The sequence below is a fragment of the Bison bison genome, unplaced genomic scaffold, assembly GCF_000754665.1.
Source record: "Bison bison bison isolate TAMUID 2011002044 unplaced genomic scaffold, Bison_UMD1.0 scf7180017864531, whole genome shotgun sequence".
In the NCBI taxonomy this organism is placed as follows: domain Eukaryota; kingdom Metazoa; phylum Chordata; class Mammalia; order Artiodactyla; family Bovidae; genus Bison; species Bison bison.
Window position 1 is genome coordinate 8,001,719 of NW_011495081.1, and position 10,726 is coordinate 8,012,444.

A 10,726-nucleotide genomic window follows, 5' to 3' on the forward strand; every position below is an offset into this window, starting at 1 on the left:
GATGTCTGGCTCTAGGTGAGTGATCACACCATCGTGATTATCTGGGTCGTGAAGATCTTTTTTGTACAGTTCTTCTGTGTATTCTTTCCACCTCTTCTTGCTATCTTCTGCTTCTGTTAAGTCCATACCATTTCTGTCCTTTATCGAGCCCATCTTTACATGAAATGTTCCCTTGGTATCTCTAATTTTCTTGAAGAGATCTCTAGTCTTTCCCATTCTGTTGTTTTCCTCTATTTCTTTGCATTGATCACTGCGGAAGGCTTTCTTATCTCTCCCTGCTATTCTTTGGAACTCTGCATTCAGATGCTTATATCTTTCCTTTTCTCCTTTGCTTTTCGCTTCTCTTCTTTTCACAGCTATTTGTAAGGCCTCCCCAAACAGCCATTTTGCTTTTTTGCATTTCTTTTCCATGGAGATGGTCTTGATTCCTGTCTCCTGTACAATGTCATGAACCTCCATCCATAGTTCATCAGGCACTCTATCTATCAGATCTAGTCCCTTAAATCTATTTCTCACTTCCACTGTATAGTCATAAGGGATTTGATTTAGGTCATACCTGAATGGGATTTAAACCTCATCTTTACCACATTCTAGCTGTGTGACATTGGGCAAGTCACGTTCCCTCTCTGAGCCTTCTCTGTGAAATGAAGCTAAGATCTGGTCAGTGAAATAACTGTAGAGCTGGAAAGAGAGAACACGCAGTTGACAACTGCAAGGTTATTGTTATTGATTAATCTCTGCTTGAATACTTCTAGCACTGAGGAACTCACTATCTTGCCAGAGCTGAAGCATCACCTATTGATCCACCAGGAGTGACTGCTATGCTCAGCCCCTTTTGGCTCTCCATTGTAGACAGCATCCCTTTTCAACAGCTCAGGACACCCATAAGGCCCCCAAACAGAGGCTGAGCTCAGGACATCTAGGGAGAGGGGACTGGTCCTGTGACAGAGAAGTCCCTTCATCACCTGGCCAGGGTGAGACTAGCTGGAGCTGGCTGGAGATCTCCCACAGATTCCATGGTCCCATCACTTCTGAGAGTCATCTTTCTGAGCACCCGAAAGATTCAACCCACCCAGGGCATACACCCTCATCACAGCACACAACTCTTTCCAAAACACCTGGGCTGGGGACTTCCCTCGTGGTCCAATGGTTAAGACTCCACACTGCCAATGCAGGCGATGTGGGTTTAATCTCTGGTCGGGGAACTAAGATCCCACATACTTGTGCAGCAAGGCCAAAAAAAAAAAAAACGTCGGCAGCAAAGATGATCACCTCTACAAGATTGACGTGGAACTCATTACCAGAATTATATAGTAGGCCAGTGGAAAATGAGATTCGGTTACATGAGACTACCCATGTAACTGCTCAGGCACGGCATTGCTAAAGTAAAGTTCACCTAGGCTGAACTCAGGAGAAAACTTACCTGTCATTATCTTGGAGTCCAGACTCTTGGCGGTTATGACATTTGCTCACACAAACATTCTCCATAACAGCTAGCTGAGGTGGGCTGGAGGGGAACAGGGAAAAGAAAATAGATTGAAATTAGTCAACAGAAAATGAGCTGGGGTTTAAGTGTTTGGGCCTTGGAGCAGCTTGCCCACACCCTAGCTGTACACTTCTTTGTGCCCCTATAAATGGGGGTGAGGACAAGGGCCTCACGGGTTCAGTCTGTACGTATTAATGAGATGCTAGACGTAGAGTGCTAAACCCGGGACCTGGCACAAAGAAACTACTTGCTAACAGGTACTTGATAGTTGATAGCAGTGGGTGTGGCAGGGCTCGGGAGAAACTCCAAGTGTCGCTAGACCCCAGTGGTCTTTCTTGTACCAGACCCCAAAACACCTTGTCCTCTGCTAGAACTGGTCGCATCAGAGCATCTTTGCTCTGTTCCTAAAACAAACTATAAAATGACATCAGTTCTTGAAACATACCTGTAATAGACTGTTTCTTTGGGATAGATGAGGAAGGATACAGTGAACAATTCGGACTAGGAAACCACCCCGCTTTCCCACGTAAAGTGTCACAACCTTATTCTGTAAGAGGCCCGATCATGTACATATATGTGCATGAACACAAACACACATGCACACAAACACACATGAAGCACCCTGGACTAGCAAGCCTGTCCTGGTGGACCTGTGACTCCTCCCAAATCACCCCCAGGACGTATAGAAAGGGAACCTAGATTCCTGGAGGCTTACACAGGAAGGAGCTGCTACTTGGAGGGAGCAGTGGGCCAGCTGACCCACCGTGTCACCATGGGCAGTGCTTTCACTTGACTGGTTTATAAAGAGGTACCATTTTTACCTGCTCCCATATCAGTTAACTTTGGAAACCAAGCCTACATTAAACCCCAAATTTCCCTCTTTCCAAATGTAACACAATCAATTAAATAAGTGTTAGTAGCTCAGTCGTGTCTGACTCTGCGATCTCATGGACTGTAGTCCACCAGGCTCCTCTGTCCATAGGATTCTCCAGGTAAGAATACTGGAGTGGGTTGCCATTTCCTTCTCCAATGCATGAAAGTGAAAAGTGAAAGTGAAGTCGCTCAGTCATGTCTGACTCTAGTGACCCCATGGACTGCAGCCTACCAGGCTTCTCCGTCCATGGGATTTTCCAGGCAAAAGTACTGGAGTGGGGTGCCATTGCCTTCACCTCTATTTAGTCCTGAGCTGTCTATTATGGTAGTCACTAACCCTATGTGGCTATTTAAACTGAAATTTAAATAACTAAAAATAAAATTTAAAATTCAGTTCCTCTAGCCACATGTGACTAACGGCTCCATATTAAGCAGCACAGATATACAATATTTCTGTCCCTGCAGAAAGTTCTGTTAGACAACATTGATCTGCTGTGGATTAAAATGTGTCGAGTTCTCCCCTCCTCCACACATTGAAACATTAATCCCCAATGTGTTGCTGTTTGGAGATGGAGCCTTTGGAGGTAATTAGGTTTAGGTGATGGTTGGATGGCATCACCGACTCAATGGACATGAGTTTGAGTAAACTCCAGGAGTTGGTGATGGACAGGGAGGCCTGGTGTGCTGTGATTCATGGGGTCGCAAAGAGTCGGACACGACTGAGTGACTGAACTGAACTGAACTGATGAGAACATGTCTCCATCTCCCAGATAATAAGACAGGCTCAGAGAAGTTGAGTAACATTCCCAAGGTCACATATCTAGATGGTGACAGGCTCAAGATGTCGTTGAAAGGAAAAGGCCAGTGTGCATGAGGCACCAGTACAGCCTTCACCTCCACAGAGAGGGAAACTTGAACGCAGCGATGACGTCTATCTTCCTCCTGCTCCCCAAGAAGCCAGGCCCCTGCAGGCACTGGATCCTGCCTGAATCCTTTGGCCATAGCGTAGGGCACAGGTTATTTGGTTGAGGGGGTGGGAGGTTTCCCATCACCTTGAAATCTCTGCTTCTCTCAGGACTAACAATCTGTTGATGGAGCAGTCATGATGCAAATATCTGGTTTCACCCTCTGTCAGATTTGCTGTTCCATCTAGCTCAAACAAGTTACCGCTGGAGAGGATGAACGTCAGTCCCCCACCCCATGGGCTGTTTCCTCTGTTCACCCTCTACGCTGATGCCCTGAGAGTACAAGCTGCTAATCTGATTGGCTGAGGTCCAGGACATTCCCTGGGCCTTGCATCATCCGTGGTTGAGACTCCATGCTTCCACTGCAGGGGGCACAGGTTGGATCCCTGGTTCAGGGCAACTAAGATCCTACAAGTCCAGTGGCAAAAAAAAGCCTGCCTTCATGAGCAGATAACTAGGCTCTTCTTTCCTACCTCTTCCATGAGGGTAACTAAGTGGGCAGACAAACCAGAAGCAGCAGGGAGCTTCAGTCATACCTTCAGCCCAATTCTGAGTGTCCCAAAGCAGCTTTCCTTCTAGCTCAGCTATCAGTGATTTTTCCTGTTTATCTGGCGGTGTATTAGTAAATGTTTAACAACCAACTTTTTATGGAGGTTGGAAAGAATAGAGAGGACAAGAACAATCTGGATTTGTACATTTGCCAATTTCCATAGTGTAAATACTCTCACTGTGGCCAGTTTCAAAACATCAACACGGACATTACTCAGAAGGAATGTAACATTAGTACACTGTTATATAGTATTTTGACCATACAGACATGAGAGCCATAAATAACTTTAAGAGCACGGGTAATTGTAAAATGGAGCAAAATAATTAGGGAGTGCTGGATTTTGAATATTACCTTCATTTTAAATATTGTTTAATTGTAAGTTGATACAAGTTAATTTTTAACAATGGCTGTATTTAACAACCGGCTTACAAAATTCCTCAAAATTTAACCATTGGCTTTCATGAGCTGTTCCAGCTGGCTCCAGCATGCCACTGCATTTATTATTCCGTGCATATGGTGTTTGCTTCACCTGGACCCTTGTTTTCAATTACCAAGCATTCTTCTCTTTGGTATACAGCCTCTTCCATTCCATTCTGTTCAGGACGGACTGAGAATCACAGGACCTGCCTCCTCTACCATCCTGATAACAGGACCTGTGACCAAAGCCATGGGATGAAGGGACAAGCGATGGGGCTGAGTGTGGGCATTCCTGGGACCTTGACTGTGATACCATAAGACTGTCAACTCATTCTCAACATTGGGAGACAACTCAGCACACTCCCAAACTATGTCCCCCCGGTATTGAACCTAATGTTTCCTTCTGGTGACTCACTAGGGCTTACCCTATGTCTGTGCCCTTTTACGCTGCAGGAAGGCCTGGGAGAACCTTGACAAGCCTGACTTCCAATCCTCACTCTGCCATTCCCTAGCCCTGTGCCCAGGGGTGGAGGAGGGTATAAGTCACTACACCTTTCAGAGTCTCTGTCCCCTTATTTGTAAAACATGCCAAGAATGGTTCCTATATCACAAGGTGCTAGTAAGAATTATTATTTTTTGCCATGCCATGGGGTTTTCTGGACCTTAGTTCCCTGACCAACGATTGGACCCGTGCCCTGTGCAGTGAAAGCATGGAGCCTCGGTACTACTAAGAAGTAGACTGTTCATGTCAACTGCCTCCCTCTGTGCCCAGGATGCACTTAATCAGTGGCCAGTTTTATGAGTCTGGGTGGATGGGGGTGGGGGGCAATGGAGGCTCTGGGGAAGAAATGGGAAATGCCCCCCCTCCCCACCGGGTAGCTCTGCCCTCCTTGAGCTTGCTGCTGAGTTTTCCTGACTTTCATTAAGAGTCTCCAGCTCCCCTCGCTGGACTTGCCAGCCTGAAGTTTTCTAGAACAAGGGAGATTCTCTTGCATCAACCAGCCTGGGGTAACGGGAATCTAGCTTCCTCCGAGAGAGGGGAGACAGGACCTGGAATGCCCAGGGTGGGAGGACTCCCGGGGATTATGAATTCTGGGGTTGTGAACTCCCACAGTTGTGAATTCTGAGGGACTGTCCAGACTTTCTCACCCTATACTGGGTTTTGGAAACACTGAAATTCGTTGCTAAGGTTTAGAACCTGGGGGCTTTGGCCTGACATTGGGCCCATACTCCTGGCTGTGGGCAGCAGTGGCTGAAATGACCCTGCAGTCAGGCAGCAGCTCTGTGGCTGGCCAGCCTCTGCCTGGCTCCCAGTACCCATGCCCAGGGTCTCCAGCTGGGCCTCACAGACATGCACATTTGTGTCCTCAAGCTGCTGGTCGCTGCACAAACTCTGGGGCAAGTGTATGTAGCCTCTGGGGCTCCCACCATCCCATCTATCATCATCGGGTGATAACCTCATGCTATTAAGGATAAACCATCTCTGCTTCCATCCAAAGCCAATCTATTGAAAACCCAGGGCTTCCCTGGTGGCTCAGTGGTAAAGAATCCACCTGCAATATGGGAGACTTGGGTTCAATCCCTGGGTTGGGAAGATCCCCTGGAGGAGGGCATGACAACTCATTCCAGTACTTTTGCCTGGGGAATCCCCATGGATAGAGAAGCCTGGGTGGCTACAGTCCATGGGGTCACAAAGAATCGGACATGACTGAGCAACTAAGCACATTAAGAATAAACCATCTCTGCTTCCATCCAAAGCCAATCCCTCTACTATAAACTAGACCTGACCCCTCTCATCCACTCAAGGACACCATTCCAGCAATTCTTCCTCTCTCTGAAGCCATAGGTTAAATCCATTTCACCTGTCTTCACTAATCAAGTTTAAGACTTGCATGTCCTCCCAGCAGCACGAAGCCTAAACAGTAAGATGTTTGCCTGAGTTATTGCCCAGAAACTTGGAGGCTAATTCAATCTGAATGGGTTAAGATTGGATAGGACCACTGACCCTCTAACTGGGACTGCACCAGGGCCCACTCAGGAACTTCTTGACATCAGAGGGCCCAAACCTCCACACTCAGAATGTGCAGAGGTGCATAGGCGACTTATATCTGCACAGGAGGACAATTCCTGAATCTTTTCCCAATCACATCCCCACATTCCCCACGCCTCCAGCTGACCTGAATCATCTTTATTCGTAACTCCATAAATACCCTAGCCCCTTGCCTCTTGGAGGTAGACTTATGACTTGTTCAGGCTCTCCTCCAGTTGTCTCACAAATAAGACCTCTTTTTGCTGCAAAGATTGGTGTCTCAGCATTTGGCTTGTTGTGAGTCAGGCAGAGACCTCTTCTACTTTGTCAGTTTTTGTCCCTCTACGGGGTCATTCTCTATCAGACAAATGCATGGTCATTTCTCCTTTCTTAAAACACTCTTATCTTGATCCTGCTTGCCCTGCCAATTGTTTCTATCTCAGCTCTTGTTGCTAAGTCACTTTAGTCATGTCCGACTCTGTGCGACCCCATAGACGGCAGCCCACCAGGCTCCCCCATCCCTGGGATTCTCTAGGCAAGAACACTGGAGTGGGTTGCCATTTCCTTCTCCAGGGGATCTTCCCGACCCAGGAATCGAACCCATGTCCCCTGCACTGGCAGGTAGGCTCTTTACCTCTGAGCCACTAGGAAAGCCTGGCTCACCAGCTACTCTTTTCCAATGTCCTCTGAAAGAAGCCCAAACTTCACAGATTCTTCAGCTACGATCTAGGCTGTTGGCATAGTGAAGACACAAGGGGGTCGAGAAGCTAAGCACCCAAACGTTATACTTAATGGAAGATTTAGGTTTTTTTAGGCTGCACTGTGTGGCATGCAGGATCTTAGTTCCCCCACCAGGGATCAAAACCATCTCCTCTGCATTGGGAGCATGGAGTCTTAACCACCAGGGAAGTCCCTGGAAGATTTGTTCTAGATCAAAGATTTGTTCTATCAACTATGTTAGCTTTCATGTGCTTGTGCCACTGGGTCCTTGCTCCTCCTAGCCACAGAGGCAGTACCTGGCAGCAGGGGACCCAGCGAGGGGGAAAGGGCAGGAATACCACACCATTGCTTCTCACTTAGCCGCATTAATTCCAACAACCTCCTAACTGTTTTCTCTTCATCCTTCCTTACTCTGTTCTCAATATAGCACAAATCAGAACTTGTTACTCATCAGCTGAAAACTCTCTACTTTCCATCCCACTCAGAGTAAAATCCCCTGGTCCTTACCATGTTTGTAAGGTCCCATGCGAATGGACCCTCTCTGCACCCATTCCTTCCTCCCTCCCCTTACTCCTGCCCCAGCCGTCTGTGCTCTTTGCTGACCCTCAAACCTCCCAGCGTGCTCCCACCTTCAGCCTTTGCACCTGCCCTTCACCCTGAAATGCTCCCCTACAGTGTCTCCTGGCTATTGCCCTCAATCTCCATCAAGCACTGTTTACATGTTCTCTCTTCAAGAAACCCTGCTTTCCTCCCACCCTCTGACCATCCTCATCCCTACTTTTTGTTTTCCCCTTCACCTGTCATCTTCTGATACCATATTTTGATTTACTAATAATATTTGTTGTCTGTATCCCCACCCCCAATCCCAAGAGCCTAGGAGGGTGCCTAACACATAATAAGCACTCAAATATTTGACTATATGAATGTCTAGGAAGGACTGTGCCTTTCATCAGATTAGCAAAGAGTTTTGTGCTCCAAAAAACATTTAAAAATTATAAAACATTTCTAAGGACTAAAGCTGTTTGAAACCAAACTAACCCCTTGTTACAGTCCTCAAAGAGCCTTTCTGAGTAGGGACATGGCAATAGAACCAAATATATGTTGCCCTTGGCTTTTTCCAATCCCCCTGACTTGACAGTGTTGGGGATCGCCTCCTCCCCTGGTCTTGGAAGCCCCTGAATGCTGGCTGGGCAGCAGCCTCCAGCCCTCATGAGAGCACTACCCCCCAGCAGTGGCACAGACAGGAGAAAGACCATGAGATTTACCATGCAAGTGGGCACTGTATGTGGAGTACGTGCTGGGAGCAACGAGAACAGCAGTAAATACAGAACAGAAAATAACGATCTTTGAAATGACAACAAACGGGACACATTATCTAAGCACTAACACCTAAGGAGGCGGCTGCCAGACTCTGGTGGGCAGCTCCTCAGGAGAGAGAGGCCGACTTCTTTCCAGGCTGCCTGGTCTTCAGACCTTGTAACTTTTCATCTTTCAGTGCCTTCAAGAATTTATCTGCAGAAGACCAAAACAAACTTAGATGTAGGAGAGAGAAGGGCTTTTTTCTAACACTTCCAAAGCTAGCTTTGGGGAAGCAATCATGTGCTTCCCCACATGAGTCCCAAACCTATTCAGACCCAAGATGGGTGAGGGGGTGGGGGAAACCCCTAAGAGCCAAAACACATCCAAGTGGAGAAATATGTGGTTGAGAAATCCAGGACTTGGAAAGTCCAAGTATTCTAGGAATTTTCTTCTTGAGGCAGTGGGGAAGGGGACATAAGAGAGTGCTTGATGAACTGGGGACCGTTCCCATAGCCACATGTACCTAAACATGTAGTTTATTTCACAATGGTGGGGATGCTCTTTCTAGACCCATCTGCCCTCCTCCAGTGGTCAAGTGCTAGACTTAGCCAGACCAGGTGTTGGCAAAGACAAAGTCTGTTGAACAGCCTATGGCTCCTGAATATTCCACAGTGCAATCTGGTCCTTCTGGGAGTAAAACTGGATTTAACAACTTCACTCTGGAACAGGGAGGACTCAGTCAGTTTGCACACTAGAGGAATCCTGCCCACATCAGCACACCTGGTCTGCCGTGGTCTGTCCAAGACTTTAGACCTAAGATCAGATGGCAGAGGCCAGGACCCTGGTGAGAGGGCAGCCAGAGGCATCACAGGAGGTGACCTTCCAGCATTGAGAAATGGATGATCCCAAAGCCCCTCAGTGAGTGTCCTCAGCCTTCTAGGTCTTGCACCTCTCCCTAGAGATCAAACGACCCTCACCTACTTCCCCTCCTTCCACTGAGGACCCCAAGTTAAGATAAACACTGAGCCAGGTCTCTAGAAACAGGGGTTGTCTGTGGGGGTGGACCCCCAGTGTACTACTGTGCAGGAGGCTTAAAGTTCAACCTGGGGGTTGTGATGGACCGAGTTCCAGGTTTAGAGCTCAGAGTTCAAAGTAACAAAAAGGCTCAGGGCGGAGGGAGGTTGGAACTTGGGGCAAAAGGGTCCAGATTCACGGTGGAGGAAGAAATTGGTTGAAATCCAGGATGAAGTGTCTGGATTCCGGGGTGGGAGGAGGTTTTGGTTTGGGATCTGGGGTTCCTGGGAACTGGAGTCTGAGCCTAAAGGCCACACTGCGGGTGAGGGGTTCAGGGGGCACGGAGCCAAGGAGGGAGCCGAGGCAGGCTAAGGCGCCAAGGTCACGCACAGCGCTGGGAGTCGAAGCCGTCCCCAGTTATGGTGAGCAGCTCCAGCTCCTTAATCCGGATCTCCAGCTCGCACAACTCCTCGGGGTGGGAGGCAGAGGCTAGCCGGGAGGTCGTGGGGCCAGGAGCCAGCGGGGAGGCCGCTGCCTCAGGCCCCGACGGTGGAGAGTAGAAGAAGCGCAGAGGCTCGTAGGGGATGGAAGCCAGGCCGGAGGGCCAGGGCGGGGGACAAGGGCGCTCACTAGGGGGACCCAGGCCGGGTGGCGCGGGGGCGCTGGGGCCGAGGGCCCCTGGGGCAGTGACCGGCCCCCCGCCGCCGGCGCCCCTCCCGCCGGCGCCCCTCCAGCCTTCAGCGGCACGAAGAGCTTTTTCCAGATGTTGAAGTCGCTGAGTGGGGACGAGGAGATGCCGCGGTCGTAGAGGGAGGGGAAGTAGAGGGGCGGAGCCGGTCGCTGGCTCATCGTGGGGCTCTGGCTGCCGCGCCGCCCCTTCGGCATCGTTTGAATGGGAAGCTGCGTGGGAGGAACCCCGTGCCAGGAGACGCGAGCCCTGCCCCGAGTCGCCGGGATTCCGAGGTTCCACAGGCCACGCCCCGAGGGAGCGGCCCCGCCCCCACACAGTCGGGGTTTTCAAGTCCGGCTGGCCACGCCCCAGAATGTGGCCCGCCGACGGCCCCTGGAGTGAGAAAGACCATCCTAGTAGAGGGACTGGGGAATCGGGCGGATCCGGTCTGTTGTGCTGCTCATCCCCTACCGGCGATCACTCACCGTCCTCGACGACAGCAGCTCCACGTCCTCCAGACCCCGGCCAGGTCCCGCCCCAAGACTCCCGCTACCACCACTGAATTTCACAAGCCTCACTTGTGTTATTGCACCCCTGACTCCTGCTCTCTCATCCCACTATGCTGCTAAGTCACTTCAGTCGTGTCCGACTCTGTGCGACCCCATAGAGGGCAGCCCACCAGGCTCCCCCGTCCCTGGGATCT

The 10,726-nt window shown here is 49.6% G+C and overlaps 1 protein-coding gene across 1 annotated transcript; it reads right to left on the reverse strand.

Moving 5' to 3' along the window:
• Window positions 1-8,300: 8,300 nt before the first annotated feature.
• On the reverse strand, window positions 8,301-10,259 carry LOC104982456 (chromosome unknown open reading frame, human C11orf91). Its single transcript, XM_010831833.1, is given in 3 exon segments — window positions 8,301-8,552; window positions 9,744-10,007; window positions 10,010-10,259. Coding segments are annotated over 3 exon segments (579 nt in total). The 5' UTR covers window positions 10,239-10,259; the 3' UTR covers window positions 8,301-8,466.
• Between the last annotated feature and the right edge of the window lie 467 nt (window positions 10,260-10,726).